The 18,164-nt window shown below is 40.6% G+C and overlaps 1 protein-coding gene across 5 annotated transcripts in view; it reads right to left on the bottom strand.

Annotated features, from left to right (window-relative positions):
- Nucleotides 1–18,164, bottom strand: part of SPAG16 (sperm associated antigen 16) — a 754,420-nt gene that overhangs the window by 167,934 nt on the left and 568,322 nt on the right. For 4 of the 5 annotated variants that reach the window (XM_075118125.1, XM_048869269.2, XM_048869271.2 and 1 more), the window contains one exon: nucleotides 6,485–6,550. The exons of the other annotated variant lie outside the window; for it this stretch is intronic. In XM_075118125.1, coding sequence (XP_074974226.1) covers nucleotides 6,485–6,550 — 66 coding nt within the window. The remainder of the gene's footprint in view (nucleotides 1–6,484; nucleotides 6,551–18,164) is intronic. 5 annotated transcript variants of the gene reach the window in all.

Here is an 18,164-nt window from a genome sequence, read left to right as displayed (position 1 = left end):
TAAAGGAGGGTGAGATTGAAGGAGGTTGCCTTGACCTATAAGTATTTTTGTAAGATTCCATTTAGAGATATCAGTCTTGATAGGACTAAGTCTGGTGAAAGCCTTCAACAAACTAGTAATTTGTGGGAGAGTGGAAGTCTTGTTATATCCAAGATTCCTAAAGTAACTTGAAAGAACTGACTTCTGTAGATTGAATCTTGTTGAGAAAAAATGCCAAAACTTTGTGCAAAGGATAAAGAGAAAAGATTCAATGCCTTCAGCTCTGCCTTTCCACATTAAGAAATAAAAATGTAGTTCTTCTAGTTGATAGTTATGCTCAAATAGACTCAACTTCCAGGATCATATTTCTTCGATGAAAATATAAGCGCAACTATCAACTGGAAGAACTACAGTTTTCTGTTTTATGGGAAAAGGCGGAGCTGAAGGGGGGTTGTGTACTAAATCAGTGCTCAGCAAAGAAGGTGTCTGGATTAACATAATCTGTCATAAAGAAGTGAGGGATGATCTTTCAATGTAAGTATTTCAATGGCCTACCTCACCATAGTGGTCAGCTCAATGGATCTGAGTGCCAGATTTCCTTAGGCCCTGATGAAAATCCCAACTCATATATTTGGGGGTTGCTCATAGGTTGGTATTAACAATTTACTGGGTAGCCAGAGGCTGAAGTCAGCCAGGGGGAGTTAAGACACCCTACTATTGAGCTGAACCATAACTGTATTACAAGCATTGCTATGTTTATCTTCACAACACCTCTCTGAGACAAGGAAATAGAACAGAGAGCGGAGAACTCAACGTCACATAGGAAGCTGTGGCATAGCTAAGGATGGGACACACATCTCCTGAGTCCCATTCAAGTGCTTTTATTTTAAGACCATCTTGCCCTTCTAGAAGGCAAGAGAATTATGGCTTGCAAGGCTAGTACAGAACAATAAGAATTTGCAGGGATGAACTTGGGCTTCCTGACATTCAGAGTATCATCAGAACAAGACAAAAGGCATACATCTAGGGACTTCTCCACAGAAAGAATGCAGAATCCCTCTCCAAGACATTGTGTTACAGTATCTGGAATAAGAGAGCTGATGTCTGTGATGGTTACTGAGGTGAATAAGTTGAGGAGCTTCTGATATTTGGAAGAGTTAGCAAAGAGAATTTTTCTAGTCTAATCTCATAATTTGAGAATCTGATTTCTGAGTTATATGACATGAATATTTAATTTGATCTGGATATATGCTTCAGACATGGATATAAGGATCCTCCTAGGATGGCTTCAGAACGTCTTTTCTGACTGCACCTTAGAATCATAGAATCATAGAATATCAGGGTTGGAAGGGACCTCAGGAGGTCATCTAGTCCAACCCCCTGCTCAAAGCAGGACCGATCCCCAATTAAATCATCCCAGCCAGGGCTTTGTCAAGCCTGACCTTAAAAACTTCTAAGGAAGGAGATTCCACCACCTCCCTAGGTAACGCATTCCAGTGTTTCACCACCCTCCTAGTGAAAAAGTTTTTCCTAATATCCAACCTAAATCTCCCCCACTGCAACTTGAGACCATTACTCCTTGTTCTGTCATCTGCTACCACTGAGAACAGTCTAGAGCCATCCTCTTTGGAACCCCCTTTCAGGTAGTTGAAAGCAGCTATCAAATCCCCCCTCATTCTTCTCTTCCGTAGACTAAACATCCCTAGTTCCCTCAGCCTCTCCTCATAACTCATGTGTTCTAGTGTCCTAATAATTTTTGTTGCCCTCCGCTGGACTCTTTCCAATTTTTCAACATCCTTCTTGTAGTGTGGGGCCCAAAACTGGACACAGTACTCCAGATGAGGCCTCACCAGTGTCGAATAGAGGGGAACGATCACGTCCCTCGATCTGTTGGCAATGCCCCTACTTATACATCCCAAAATGCCATTGGCCTTCTTGGCAACAAGAGCACACTGTTGACTCATATCCAACTTCTCGTCCACTGTAACCCCTAGGTCCTTTTCTGCAGAACTGCTGCCTAGCCATTTGGTCCCTAGTCTGTAGCGGTGCATGGGATTCTTCTGTCCTAAGTGCAGGACCCTGCACTTGTCCTTGTTGAACCTCATCAGATTTCTTTTGGCCCAATCCTCCAATTTGTCTAGGTCCCTCTGTATCCTATCCCTACCCTCCAGCATATCTACCTCCCCTCCCAGTTTAATGTCATCTGCAATCTTGCTGAGGGTGCAATCCACACCATCCTCCAGATCATTTATGAAGATATTGAACAAAACCGGCCACAGAACCGACCCTTGGGGCACTCCACTTGATACCGGCTGCCAACTAGACATGGAGCCATTGATCACTACCCGTTGAGCCCGACAAACCTTGATGATTCAGATAGGCAACCACTACCTGTGGGATTCTATACAAAGTATTGATGGTGTGAGATGGGGAAAGGGGTGGTGAGTAGTCTGTGTGGCAGAGAGACAGAATCCCAGAGAACCCCTAAAATCCTGCTTGTGACGGAGGGTCTTCCAACAGTTACATCTGCATCTGATTGAATCTCTCTACCTACAGCAAAATGAATGAAAAACTGTATGAGGAACAATTCTGTTTTGGTGCCTACTTTCCTCTCTGCCCCACTGTGAGTGAATAGCAATTTCTTTCTCCCTTTGCCTTGATAAGGACACTTCTCAGTCTTTGATTTTTTTTTACTTCTAACTTTCAACTAATAATACTAATATCTGCATTTAGAATGTAACCCAGTTGTGTAATTATATTTCTTATGCATGAAGACAGCAATAAACTTGGAAAAGAGCCTATTAGCCCTTCTGCATGTCTAATTACACATTTGATATTACTAGGTAACCTTTATAAGTGACTGGCTTTGAGCTTATGCAAAGAACTGAACACCCTGAATACATAAACAACAGCAGCAGCAGCAGATCCATGTTTGATTTTGTATTCTGTTCTTTTCTGGTTTCCGTCTGTCAGCTGTAGTCTGACAGCCCTGGCTTTATTTGGCCATCTATGGAAACATCTAAAAGATTTGGCTTTTGTATCATTTGGGTGCAGTACTGAATAAGAACTGACATCAAATATCAATATTATTGGCCTAGCTAAATGGTAGCTGACATCAAGCTGGACTGCTGAAGAGGTAAACAAAATTGAAATTTCGTTTTTGTATAAGAACTGTCTGACATTATTTGTCCTTCAGTAAATCAATGGAAGACTGACCAGAAATGCTGGTTGCATTTCTGCGTGGGGAGGGAAAGCTGGGTGCTGCTATTGAAGTATGTTTTATGAAGCCTTTTGGGCATTAATAATTTCAGAAATACTATTTGTTTTAAGGAAATTTAGTTACTGTGATTTTTTCCCCTAATCTAGTGCAGGCAAGGTGCGGAGAATATCAGTTATAAACAAGCACCAATGAATGGTGACGCATTCCTCCGTTTATATGCAAGCATTTCTATACCCACACACCTAGGTTCAAACTTTGCTCTAAGTTACAGTGAATCTGAAGTAATTCCACACAGGTAAACAGAGTTACTGTATGATAATGAGGTACAAAGAACGTAAATGCCTGTCAAGTTGGAAAGTGCTGTATGAGAACTTGTTTTAAATGTTGCGGTTTATCAAATTCTTACAGTTTAATACAGGTGTATTACAAAAACAGAGAAGATACTCAAGTTCAATGCCAGCTCAAGTTGCCTGAGTGAAATTTACATTTTGCAACTGTACTGTTTTCCTATAATTGCTGAACACAAATATACATATCGGGTCTGATTTTTCAAAACTCAGAACAAAAATACTATTTTGCAGAACAGACAGTAAAGTGATTGTCCTTTAAAACTGTCCCATTTTGCCTTTTATGTGCACTGACAAGGAAGAGCTGCATCCATGACCCTGCCTCCATATTCTGCGCCAGTGGATATAGCCAATCATGGAAGGGTGCATAGGCTGCACTATGCAAAGTGTCTGTCCTCGATAATACCTAGAGAAGGGATTTTACTTCCAAGTGCAATTTCCCTTGGGTCTCCCTCTGATAGGGCACATCAGCACCCCTAGTCAACTGAGCTATGTGGAATCTGTTATTCTGGTGAGTCTTGTGTGTCTTGGGGCCATTCACTCAGAGCCTTTGAAGAGAGTCTGAGTCTGCACTGTAATCTCTAGAGAAATGTGCAAAACTATATCCTCACTTATGTATGTATTTTTGTAAGTAATGAAAGGGCCTAGCCCTGCATGAGAAAAAGCCATCTTGAACATTTTAGGTGATAAATTAGCTGTGATGTAGTTATGGAAAAGTAAGCAAATAAAATATTCACCTTGATTGATTGGTCCTTCAGTTCTCGTATAGATTGCACCAATCACAACACGTCTTCAATTCTTCTCGTAACCTGGCCTTCCTTCTCCATGTGCGGCCATGTCTTTTCATGATAAAATCTTCCCATCTCTTTGGAGGTTGGCTAAGTGGTCATTTCAGTTCCCATGGGTACCACTCAGCGACAGCTGCAGTCCATCAATTGTCAGTAAGCCTCACAATATGCCCGGCCCATTGCATTTTACTATGCCTGCTCTCAACAATGACGACCTGCACTCCACTCTGCTGTCTGATCACTTCATTGGGGACTCAGTTGTGGATTGAAATTCCCAGGATTCTTCTTTCCATCGCCCTCTCCATGACAGACAGCTGCTGCTCCTCTGTCTTCATCAGCGCCCATGTTTCGCGACTATACAACATTGCTGGCAGTACTGTTGAGTTGAAGAAGCTGGCACATGTTGCCTGCTGCAAAATCCTATCTCAATGCCTCAAAGTGGCACAGCAGTGACCCTGGCTTCTCTGACAGTGAGGATAGTGGAGTGTATTCTTCAGTAGGTTCCACTATGCTATTAAGGTGTCAGACTACCAACCCAGGGTTGTCCTCCTTCTTGAGGTTGGGTGCTAGCTAAGTTGAGGAGGTAAACACACCACTGACAGCATAGCCAGTGGGTGGATGAAAAAATGGCTAAAACAACACAAATAAACAGGCCCCAGCTCCTTGTGTGCTCCTCGATCTGTTCTACGACAGTGGTAGGGAGTTCAGTTGACAAGAGGCTGTTAAGAATTTCAGGGGACAGAAAAAGGACTGCCTTCTCAGCGTGCACCTATAACTGAAGGACACTGATGAGAAACAATTTGATAAACCATGTAATGGAGGAGAAGGCAACGACAGACTGCAACATCCTTGGTCTCTGTGAAACACGATGAAGAAAGGAGATGGAAGTGAAATGGAGAGATGAAAGTACCTTCATGTTGGGAAAAAGAAAAAGCCCAAGAACCATTGGAGGAATTGGCTTCATCATCAACATGGAATGTTCTTCAAAAATCATCTCCTGAAAGTTTAAGTCATCCTGCATTGGGGTGCTACACCTCCAACTGAACAAGAAAAGCACCCTCAGAATTATTCAGATCTATTCTCCCACAAGCGCGTGCAAAGATGACAATGTGGAAGAATTCTATCAGGAGCTCGAGGAAACCCTCACTCAAAAATCCACATATACGATCGCAATGGGAGATTTCAACACCAAAGTTGGAAGAGGGAAAGAAAGTGAAAGTTTCATTGGAAGGTATGGCATTGGCGAATGGAATCCACAAGGAGAATGACTGGCAACTTTGGTGGAGATGAAAGAAATGTTCATTGGTAACACCTGGTTTAAGAAGAAGGCTAAGAGGAGGTGGACTTGATCACACCCAATGTGAAGAACAAGAACAAAATTGACTATATTCTGATCGATAAGTGGCGCATTGTACAAGACAGCTCAGTAGTGCCATCATTTAACACCGGTAGTGACCATTGCTTGCTCAGAGCACGGCTCAACTTCAACAAAAAGGTGGAGAAGAAAGCGCTACAAATGGTAAATCAGAGACAGTGGCCAAAAATATTCGATGAGGCAATCTTGAAAGTGAACGTTTCCAAGGAAGACTGGAGTCTTTAGATAAAATCTTCACTGATAAATTGAGGCAATGCATGAAATTAGCCAAGAAAGAAAGACCAAAAAGAGTGAAAGGAAGAATCTCAGAGGAAACGTGGAACTTGCTGGAGAAGCGGTGGGATATGAAGTGAAATGATGGTAACAAACTTGAGTCACAGTGAGGGGGAATGGCTCAGAGACAGCAAGAAATAAACTAAGCTTTGTCATAGGGATGGAGCATTATTGTACGTATAGCAGGAACTTTACATATTATAATCAGTATGTGTGCCTTCACAAACTGTCACAGGATTGTGAGACATTCCTACAAGATACGCAATTTCATGAGGGGGAAATATCTGTTCATGAAGACTGTTTACAAAAGAGGTATATGGAGATTTTAAGATCAAGATGGGATGTTTTTCTAAAAGATACACTCTAATTCAAACAAGAATTATTTCAGGGAAGGTGTATGGCCTGTGTTATAAAGGAGGGCAAATTAGATGATCACAATGGTAACTTCTGGCTTTATAACACGGTGACAATGAGAAACCTATCCTTCGTGCACAGAACTTACCTTCATGTTGAATGTAGCATGATTACAGGAATGCAGGTGACCATAAAAAGTCTGAGCACAGAGGCCCTAGGAAATCAACCAAAAAAAAGAAAACAATTAAATGATTTACAGTTATGTAAATTACAGTATTTCCTTATAAATACCGAGCTTGATTTTACTGTCATGTACAAAGATGCACGTCACTCAACGTGCTAAAAATTAGCCACTGCACTTCTGCATTCATGACAAGGAGCAGATTTTTTAAAGACATGTGATGATGCACATCTGCTTCCACAATTGTGCTTAGTAGAAAAGATGCATTAAAATATTGTCAGCTAATGGCTCTCTTACAAAACACTTTTAATGAACTAGACACATACAATTATAGTCCTTTGGAAAGCAGAGTGCCAGCTTTCAGTGAATGCTTCAATAATGATTTAATAAAGTGTAGTGATTTTATATATATTACTGTGATGCTGTATGATTGAAATATGTCCATTTATATAATGGATATTGCCACTGTTATACAATTGCAACAAATCTTGTACGAAGTACATCATCTAAGGGATCAATGGAAAAGTTACAAGATATCAAATATGATTATCCTGGTTAAATCCATGTTTCATCTCTGTACCTAAAGTTATGAATATTGGCTATGGACTTATATCTTATACATGTAGTATTCCTGGGTAACACCCACCAGGTAAGATTTACATCAAGGCTAGAGAGCTTTGTGTTGATGGTCCATCAAAGACACTTAGCTCTCACAATGGGCCATAGAAGAAACTCATTCCACCCAGATAGCTCTTCCTGCAGATGCCTCAGCCTCTAAGGGGCCAACAGCCACCCCCGGTGAGTCATCAAGCCATGTAAGGATATCCAATATGCTCATGTGATCCTGGACTCCATCTTGTGCCAGTAACTTTCCACAAACTGGGCTGTGAGCTTTGTTTGAGACAGTAAAATTCCAGGCACATGGCAAAGGGTAAAAAAGACCTCAGAGATATTTCCATTTTGCCTTTTTCCCACTCTGATTCTCTGGACTCTGGATTTACAACAAAAAGGAGTATTTCAAACTATGGATTGAGGACCTTCCAATTTTTGGAAGTTACCAGTGAGACTTTACAAACTAGTAGTCTATTCCATCACTGCTACAAACCAGATATAAGGACTTTGCAGTTATTTGTATGTATACGATCTATTAATCATTATTAACTCTCTTCTTTTCTTTTATTAATAAACCTTTAGATTTTAGTTACTAAAGGATTGGCAGCAGCATGATTATTGGGTAACACCTGAGTTATATATTGACCTAGCTCCATGGCTGATCTCTTGGGATTAAAGAACTTTATATGTGATGAAAGTGGTTTTCAGTAACCACTCCTCATAGAGTCCAGTGTCTGGGTGGTGAGACAAGGGCTGGAATACCCAAGGACACTGCATCTTTGAATTCCTGTTAACCAGTGTGTTGAGACAGAAGTTTACCTTTGTTACTGGCTTGGTATGGTATAATCTAATAATAGAATAACCACCAGTTTGGGGTAAATTGGTCTGATTTCTCAGCATTTTGTCCTGAATCTAGTATCTCAGCTGTGATCCACTGAGACACGGTGGCAGTTACATATACACCTTTAATGTCTGTCTTAAGAACCCAAAAGCAGTGAAATCAAAATTCATTATCTTCTATTTCCCTCCCCAGTAGGCTGCAGTTGACCTAGGGAGGCCCATAGTATAGGTCAGATGTCATCTCAGATTTCTGACATGTGCTCTCTGTGGACAGCAGGCATCCAAACTACAATATCTCCTGCCTGGGAAAGAGATGGCCAAGATGGGAGAAAGGAGCTAGTCAACCTATGCTCTCCAAACATGGGAAGCAGCCTACTGGCAAAGAAGTCAGCAGTTAGCAACCTACAATGCCTCGTCCTGGGAACAGATGACCTGGGTCTTCAGGGGATGGAGGACTGGCATAAAAGGCTCCAAGTTTGCCTCCACTATGCCAGCCTGATCCCTCCCAGAGAGATCTAACCTCCCTCCAGTTCCACACACCCTCAACAAACTACTCCCTTCCTCTGAAATCTGGCTCTTCTATACTGGGAGCGTTTACCAGAGCTCTCCCCTACCTTGGAGGGATGTTCTTCTCAAGGGCCTTCCCTGTTGGTAAGCTGGGCCATGGGGAGAAAAGAATCCCCCATCTTAATAAAAATAAGTACAAACTGACCCAAAGGGAAATAGCATTAAAATGCCTTCCATTAAAAATAGCCAAAGGTTTTGGGCAAAGCATCACATGTTAAGAAACCACTCTGCACTTTGGGCAATATTTTACTGGCATTGGAACCAATCAATATTTATGTAAATGTGACCAACAGCAAGAACTGCTACTGAGGTTGCACCGTATAATACCCCCTCTATTTTTATGCTCACTTTATCTGAAATTCTTATTTTAGCTGAATTTACAATCATTATGCTCAACCCAATGCTGTTATTTGGGGAAAATTTTAAACTCTGTTTAACCATTCATGAGTATGAGAGAGTGAAAAATTACAGGTTTTCCACCGAGGAAAGATTTTAATGTACTCTTTGGGGCATGGAAAACTCAAAAATTGTTGAAATTCATAAGACAAACTTTCACAGCAAGGTTAGTCCTAGTCTCTAGGCTAATTTGCAAAGAAAAAAAGTACTTTTATGCATAGTATGGAATTTCTATTAAGTTTATAGTTATCTTACTCCCTTGCTGCAGACATATACACAACACAATACTTCATGCCATCTTAACCCTGCTGGTCACTGGTTCCATGACTCAACCAGTCCTCAGTCCTCCTTCCTGGAGCTGGGTTATAATCCCAACAGCCCCTTTACTTCTTGCAGGGCCTGGTTTTTCCCCACGTGGCACTCACCAACTACTGCTTCCTCAGGCCAGCTGCAGCTTCACAGACTTCCGTCCTGCCTGACACTCCTAGCTCTATATAACTGGAGTGTTACAAGCTCCCACTCAACCTCCGCCTCTCCCTTTTGTCCCTAGGCCTGGCCTGAGTTAGTCACATGACCTCATTATTACTCATCCTCCCCACCTGGGAAGGTGAGCTAAGCATGTTGCAGGTAAGGCTGAGGCCCATCTCCCCTTACTGGGCCCAGCCACCCTGTGACAAGGACAGCACACAAAAAAAGTATAATACAGCAGTTGCCCAGTAGGGACGCATCAATTAGAAGTAACGGAGGAGGAAAAGGACCTTGGAGTATTGGTTGATCATAGAATGATTATGAGTCGCCAATGTCATATGGCTGTGAAAAAAGCTAATGCGGTCTTGGGATGCATCAGGAGAGGTATTTCCAGTAGGGATAAGGAGGTTTTAGTACCGTTATACAAGGCACTGGTGAGACCTCACCTGGAATACTGTGTGCAGTTCTGGTCTCCCATGTTTAAGAAGGATGAATTCAAACTGGAACAGGTACAGAGAAGGGCGACTAGGATGATCCGAGGAATGGAAAACTTGTCTTATGAAAGGAGACTCAAGGAGCTTGGCTTGTTTAGCCTCACTAAAAGAAGGTTAAGGGGAGATATGATTGCTCTCTATAAATATATCAGAGGGATAAATACCAGAGAGGGAGAGGAATTATTTAAGCTCAGTACCAATGTGGACACAAGAACAAATGGATATAAACTGGCCACCGGGAAATTTAAACTAGAAATTAGACGAAGGTTTTTAACCATCAGAGGACTGAAGTTTTGGAATAGCCTTCCAAGGGAAGCAGTGGGGGCAAAAGATTTATCTGGCTTTAAGATTAAACTCGATAAGTTTATGGAGGAGATGGTATGATGGGATAACATGGTTTTGATAATTAAATATTCATGGTAAATAGGCCCAATGGCCTGTGATGAGCTATTAGATGGGGTGAGATCCAAGTTACCCAGGAAAGAATTTTCTGTAGTATCTGGCTGGTGAATCTTGCCCATATGCTCAGGGTTTAGCTGATCACCATATTTGGGGTTGGGAAGGAATTTTCCTCCAGGGCAGATTGGAAGAGGCCCTGGAGGTTTTTCGCCTTCCTCTGTAGCATGGGGCATGGGTCACTTGATGGAGGATTCTCTGCTCCTTGAAGTCTTTAAACTACGATTTGAGGACTTCAATAGCACAGATATAGGTGTGAGGTTTTTTTTGTAGGAGTGGTGGGTGAAATTCTGTGGCCTGCGTTGTGCAGGAGGTCAGACTAGATGATCATAATGGTCTCTTCTGACCTAAATATCTATGAATCTATGAATCTACATGGAACTTCATTTGGGACTCAGGAGACCTAGGTACTATTCTAGGCTCTGCTGCTAACCTGCTGCGTGACCATGGGCAAAGCACTTCACTGCTCTGTGCCTCAGTTTCCCTATCTGTAAAATGGGGATAATGATATTTGCGTGTTTGGATATCTACTGTTGAAAAGCACTCTGCTGGAACAAGGTACTATTCTCATGGAAATTTTGCAATACAAATATAGCAATAATAAAAAGAAAAACAAACCATTACAAAATTCCATTATCTAAACTTCAGTTATAGGAAGAAAAAGATTCACAAAATGGGCTTAATGCTCTACTTGTGTTACTCCATTGTCTTCAATGGACACACAGCAACAAAAAATTTGGCCCTATATATTTAAAAGGGTTATAAATAATCAAACCACCACCCATAAACCCTGATAAAAAAGAAAATTTAAATATTCATTACCCAATTATGAATTCTCTCTTAGCAGAGAAACAGTATTACACACAATCCCCAGGGCAGATAGTGAGAGATAAATTAAATTTGGATAATAACATAATAGGAGATGGGAAGAGTGTAACCGAATATTCATGAAAAGTCTGGTGAAGAAGAATTCTGAGAATACAAAATCTAGTTTGTGTCCTAGTGGCACTGTCAAGCTACATGTCAAAGCATTTTTTGCATCAGTGTAGTCATGGAAAATATACTTTGGCCCCTTTAAATTAATGTGTTGTTTGGTAGGATGAAGGGCAGTGACTTGCACTCTGATATATATATAGATATATATATATATGCTAATATTTTTAAAAATCCATCTTTCCCCAAGCATGGGAATTCAGAACGAAAAGACAAGAAACATGTGGACACAATCCCCCCGAATGAGCACTTCTTGACTTTCCTTCTAGAAAGATCTCAATCTTTATCACCAATGAATGAAACAGACAATGGTCTTGTAAGGTGTTTCTAAATAGTGTCCCTGAAGAGTAATTACAACAACGCCACTAGATTCATCATAATATGTAGTGTATCAGCAGATCAAATTTAATTGCTAATAATAATTGCAAATAAATCTAATATATTTAAACTAATATTTCAGAGTTTACATTTTATTGTTCCCTTTAGCACCCCCAGTCGTGGTAAGATTTGTACTCTAACTGCATACATAAAAACTATATGACTGCACCTGCAAACCCTTACTGATGAACATAGTGCTTACTACAGTGAGCAGCCCCATTGAGGTCAAGAGGTAATAAGTATTTTCAGGATCAGAGCCCATGGTAAGAAAATGTTACGTTTGCAAAATTGAACACTCAAAAGTGAATTAATGATGCACACACAACCTTAACACTGCCTCCCCCTTGCATACACATTCTGCTTTGGTCTTTAATTATTTGATTGTATATTAGTATATCCTCAGGACCCTGGTCTCATTCAATGTGAAATTTACCCCATGCAGACTGCCTGCACAAGAGGTGTAAGTCCCAGTTAAGAAGTATTTTGAATGCCCTATGTCCAGGGGTGAATTTCCCACTGAGTTAAGAGGAGGAGCCCAGTGGAATGAATTAGGCAGGGGTCCTGCAGAACAGGCTTTTGTGGAGCTCCCACTAAGGCAATGTGGTTCTGCAGTGTCTTCAGGGCAGAGTCCCTTTGCAATTAGCATAATCTGGTCCATACAGTATTAGAAGTAATTGTTAAAGGCGCAAGAATATCCCATAACTCATGGTTACAGCACTCTCCTGACAGCTGGGAGAACCCTGTTCAAATCCATTCTCCGCATCTGGCAGAAATAGGAATTGAACTTGCATCATCCACATCCTAGGTTGAGGATCTCTATCCATGAGGCTAAAAGGCTAACACCACCACCGTTTCCTCTAGTCATACTTTAAATGGGACTGGATACAGTAGGCATGCTCAAAGTCTGCCTATCAGATCAGGCCCCACGCACAACTTAGGTTGCTGAACATATCTAGTCTTTCCCTGGTTTGTGAATTGCTTTGGGGCCTAGGTGGCTGATAAGTGTCTGGGTGCTTACAGTGAGGCAGCAGTGCCCAGAGGCAGAAACTTAAGCACTGAGGGAACTTTTACTCTGAAAACTTAGGCATCAAGTGAGTTTAGGTGCCTATAGGGTTCGACAAGAGCTTTGTGAGTTGCAATGGAACCAAAACTGGGATTTAGGCACCTCAATCTGAGACTGAGGTGCCTACATTAGAGGTTTAGGTGCCTAAGTTCTATCATGGATCCCACCTACATAGAGCAGATGCAAACATTGTTGGCACTCCAGCATTTTACACCATAATGCCTGGCTTACTGACAGTACTTCTTGCCACCAAGAAAGCAATGAGGATGCCTGATATTTGACCAAACCTCTCCATTTACAAGAGTGTTAGAGGCAAACTCTGGAACACAGTACTTTGCCCCATATAATGAGAGACAAGATCTGTTAGAAAGACAACATCTTATCCCAACATCAATATTTTGGAAGATTCTCCGATTTGGGTCCGAAGTTCCTGAGACATTATTGTCACAAGTCCAATGACCATCAAACTATGTCTCTCCAGCGAGAGAAAAATAAAAGAGCAAACTGTTTATTATAGAATTCCATAGTTTTAAAAGAGCAACAAATTTATCCAGTTCCCCCCTAAGGAATGTATTAATATCGTTGGGTACAAAGCCCAGGAGCCTCACGGGGCACTAAATTATGAAGAATACCATATTCATTTTTAAACTGAGTCACCAGTCTTTTGATATCTTTGAAATTTAAATTAGTAAAACTGGGTTTTCCTCCACTCTCTTTGAATTACTAGCTGCTAGCCACTTCCTTTTATGTGCACTACTTTCTTCTTTTGTAGCTTTGCCATGAAACTAACAATCAAAGAAAAACACCACAGCAGCAGCATTCACTGAAAGGAAACAAGTATTAAAAGTGAAGCATTTGTTGATAAAAATGGATATAAATATTCTTTTTCATTTCAAAGCTTTAAACTTCTATTTGAATTAGTGTTTATAAATAACACAGAAAAACATCCCTTGGTGCTTATCAAACTGTTAGCTTTCACTAAATATAGCTGTTAATTGCCTGTCTGGGATTAGAGTCATCTGAATGATCTTAAAAGACCCTGATGATGCGTCTATTTTTAAACCTCAGCACAAAAGAAAAGGTAGCTTCAGAAAGCATTTTGCCATTTTCTTGGAGCAGAGAAGCTAAAATAGGTAACCTTGAAGCAATCCTCATGGAACACTGAAACAAGGAACCTGAGTTCAAATAATTTCTTAGGTCTAATTTACACCACGCAAAAAGCCAGGGAATTCAGTGCCATGGGTGAAATTCTGTTCTAATTTCTCCTTGCTATTGAGTGATGCATATCTAGGCAAAACAGGACAAGTTAAGGATAGAGATTTCAGCCCAGCTCTTCATTTCTTTTCATCTATGGAATTAAGTTAGACCATTAACTGCTTACCACAGCAGTTGGGTTTCCCTGATATGTATTTAATTGCTGGTTTAACAAAATCCATTGAGCCATTTTTGATTTACGTGAGTGTGAAAACAATATTGTGCTGCATGTTTTAAGGTGCTGCTCAACCATTTTGAAGGCCTTGATAATTTGAACTCTTTTGGGACTGAGAATGTCATACCACGGGCGATAGACTTCCACAAAGAGCACATCCTTTACAGGGCTGAAAAGTTTGGTTGAGAAGTGTTATAACTGATTCAATATAATGTGCTATGTAAGTGCAGTACATCATTTTCTTTACTGATTTAATCCTTTATGATCTTTTAGATATACACATCTGAGCGTATCTACACCTGTTTACATGGACAGAGATTCAAATATGAAGGACTTCTTGGCCTTCCTGGGAGTTCTAGAGCCTTCAAGAAGTGCACCTACAGGGACTGGTGAGTGCACTCAGAAAAGTGTTTACACAGCAAAACACTCATCGGTATTTTCACTGGTCTTTGTGACTTGGAAAGAATGCTATGATCCCTGAGTGCACCTTAAAGAAATACTCATGGGCCAATGAACACATCCTTTCTTCAAATAACCATATGCCTTACACGTCCAAATAGGAAGTCCTAACTTTTCTACACTAAAGTAGAAAACATATGTATTAATTAAAATAAATAATGTCTTGCGCTTACATAACGCTGTTCATCAGAGGATGGACTTTACAAATGATGCCCTGTGAGGTAGGTAAATAGTAGTATTATCTCCCTTGTACAGGTGGAGTAACTAAGGTACAGAGTGATTAAGTGACCTGTCTCAGGTCACACGGGAAGTCTGTGGCAGTGTCAGGAAACAACTATTGGGATATCATCACAAGCAACTATAAATCAAGGCCCTGAAACTGAGACACCCCTCAAAATGCATTCATTGGAAAATTTCAAATGAAGGGGGTTTTTTGTAATGTTTTGCAAACAGTACTGGACTTTGAATGAAAAAGTCCTTTGAAAACCCACGATTAAAGAAGATAAGAAATGTTGACACTAAAGAATCATTGTGTTTTCTGTAACTCCTCCCCCACAAAGAGACAGAAGGGGTATAATGATATATACATATCGAATATGACATTGAAATGTCAAAATGAATAATTGTTAAATGGTAAGGGTAAAAGTTTTGATAGATTGATAGTAATAATTTGTAATAATGGATAGTGGGTGAGTTTAAATGAGGTAACACTTCGGCTCAGTTCTTGCAGGCATAAGTGTAGTTTTGCCAGTTCTTCTTTTACACAGAATTGCCAATCTGCTTAAAATGATGTTGTTGCTGATGGAACAAAGATAATGTTGTTCTGGAAGTTTTGAGGAAGAAACATACAAATCTGTAACAAGAAGAGATGTTTTACTGAGAAAACCCAGGATATAAAAACTGCAGAAAAACAGCAGAAAAAATGCAGGAGTTGGGTAAATTAAAATGTCCAGGTTACATAAAGAATTAAAGGGTGGCTGTGATAGAAGCTGATTGGAGAAAAGAAATATGGAATGTGAAAATGTATAAAAGAAGTGAACAGGGCCCAAATCAGAGAAACAATGGACCGAGAACTGAAGGAACAGGACTGAAGGACCAGACAAAGAGATCAGAGGAGGCAATAACCAGCATGAAATACAAGCTAACTTTCCCAGTGTCCCAGAATTAGGAAATCTGGGCCCTACACCTATTCTGTTTTGTCTGATATTATTTTCTGGCATAAATATATGTTCAGACACTGTAAGTAACACTAATTCTGTCTGAAATTGTATAAATAAAGGCGAGAATTGATTAAGTCTAAATTGGGTGGACTTGTGACTCAGTTCCCCCATTTTACACCCTCCCCCCAACACAACCTACATCTCTCAGCTTTCACGCCCAAGTTTCAAACACAAGACCAGCCTTGCCTTCAACAGGAAAAAAAAAATCTGCGAGTGAACCGCCAAGGTTGGGAACGTAAGCACAACAAAATTAAGATGCCCATCATATTAATTCTGTCACATTGCACATAAATATTATGGCAAACCCAGTGGCATTGGAGCAATTTTTATAATGACGGTGCTGAAAGCCATTGAACCAAAATGTAAACCTTGTATATGATGGAAACAACTTTAAGCCGGGGGTGCTGCTGCATCCTCAGCACCCGCAGATCCAGCACCTCTGGGCACATCTTTGAATCGACACATACAGCACCACGGTCAACAGATCAGTACAAATATGGAAGGAACTAAGGTAACTTTGCTTTGGGAGTACTTATTTCTGACTTTCCTCACTCCTGTGCATTTGAACTTCCCCTTAACGTAGCATTAACATAGCTTTTGGATTAAAATATTCTTCCAAGATATAAATGTTCAAACTTATTTTTCTTAATTGGGAAGAAAAATGTGCTTTCAGGCCAAGACCTTGAATGCTAAGTCAGTTCAAAGTGAACCTTGGAGGCTCTCCTGGCAAACCCTGAATACAAGGGTTTGTAATAGAAATGCTGACAGACCCCATTCATGCCTCTGTAATATAATCTGACTCCACGATAAATGTTTCATGAATTAAGAAAGTTGAAAAAGCCTTTCTGTTTGACTTTGTTCTTGAGATGAAAGCAAATCATCTTTTTGTCTTCTCCCCACACTTGGATTTCTAATACGGCAGTCTGCTAAAACCCTAAACCAGAGGCAGTATTTGAACAGACATGACCATGTAGGGTACCTTCTTCTATGAACTCCTGAAGGATTCATCAGCTTCCAACTCAACAGAAAAAAGTTTCAACAAACCAGAGGAATGGAAAAAATATGGTTTTGTGACCTATTTACTAAACATTTACAGAGTTTCGGTGCATTGTTTAAACAACTATCTTCCCCAGAGAAGGTTTTAAAAATAGATGTAATTGAAAAACAGACCGCTGACAATTTGACCCTGAGGTCTTCTCCACCGTAGGAAGTCTACCACTTTTTGACAAAGGGTGTCAAGAACTGTACAACCTTCCCTCGGGCAGCGTAGGACAAGTCAACGGAATTCAGTACTTGTTGAATAGAAGTTTTTAGCTTGTTTATCCAATATAGTTCAGTCAGCTTTGCTACAATGAGTGTTGAACTCAATTGATCAAGATCATGCCAGAGGATAAACTATTTCCAAAGATCTTGAGGGGGTAGGGTGGGATTCATTTTTTAAACCTATGGCTCATTTTTTCTAGACACACCTTTTCAACCAGTCCATCAGGGTCCCACTGGAAAAGAATAGCAGTAGTACTCTCCCATATGCCACCTACATGAGACACCGAAAGGTGAGATCATCATGAGACTCCTCTCACAATAGCTCTTCATATTAAGATCAGCCTTCCCTTAGTTATTTGGCTTTACCAGCAGAGAAATAGTGGATAACATTGACTTTTAAATCAACATTATTCTTCAGAGTCAACCACCTTTCTAATTAATAGGAACAGTTTGCATCCCTCTCACAGTTATTGTTCAAGACTATCTGGAGACTCAGCCTCAGGCATTAGTTGTATTAGTCTTTACTTAGTTCATGCTTGTTAGTTTACCCTTGCAGCTAAAAGGGCTATAGTTTAATTTGTGTTTTTTTGTTGACACTGAATCAGTCCCATTGAATGGTAAGGGACTGTGTAATAACAGAGGTGCCATCTTCAAGGTAAGATGTGAAACTGAGGCTCTGAGCACTCGTGATCACAAAGATCCCATGAAACACTGAGGTGTGTTAATTAGCTTTTCAGGATGGGGATGCTGAGAAATCAAACCCTGCAGGTCTAAATTCCACATAATCCTGCCTCTGAGGCTAGCGCTCTTTCCTATTGCTCTTTAGGGCACCTCTGACTGCAAGTCCTCTGCCAACATTACTCTTTTGTTGTCCTCAAAGGGGCTGGTGAACCGATCTCCTCTGCCTCCAACTTGCTTTTCAGCCCAGGTTGTTCCCCTAATCCAGGGTGCACCAGGTGACCACATCCACTATCATGCAGTTTCAGCGGCGCTAGTGTCTTTAAACAAT

The sequence above is a fragment of the Caretta caretta genome, chromosome 11, assembly GCF_965140235.1.
Source record: "Caretta caretta isolate rCarCar2 chromosome 11, rCarCar1.hap1, whole genome shotgun sequence".
NCBI lineage: Eukaryota > Metazoa > Chordata > Testudines > Cheloniidae > Caretta > Caretta caretta.
This window is presented reverse-complemented; position numbering and strand designations above follow the sequence as displayed.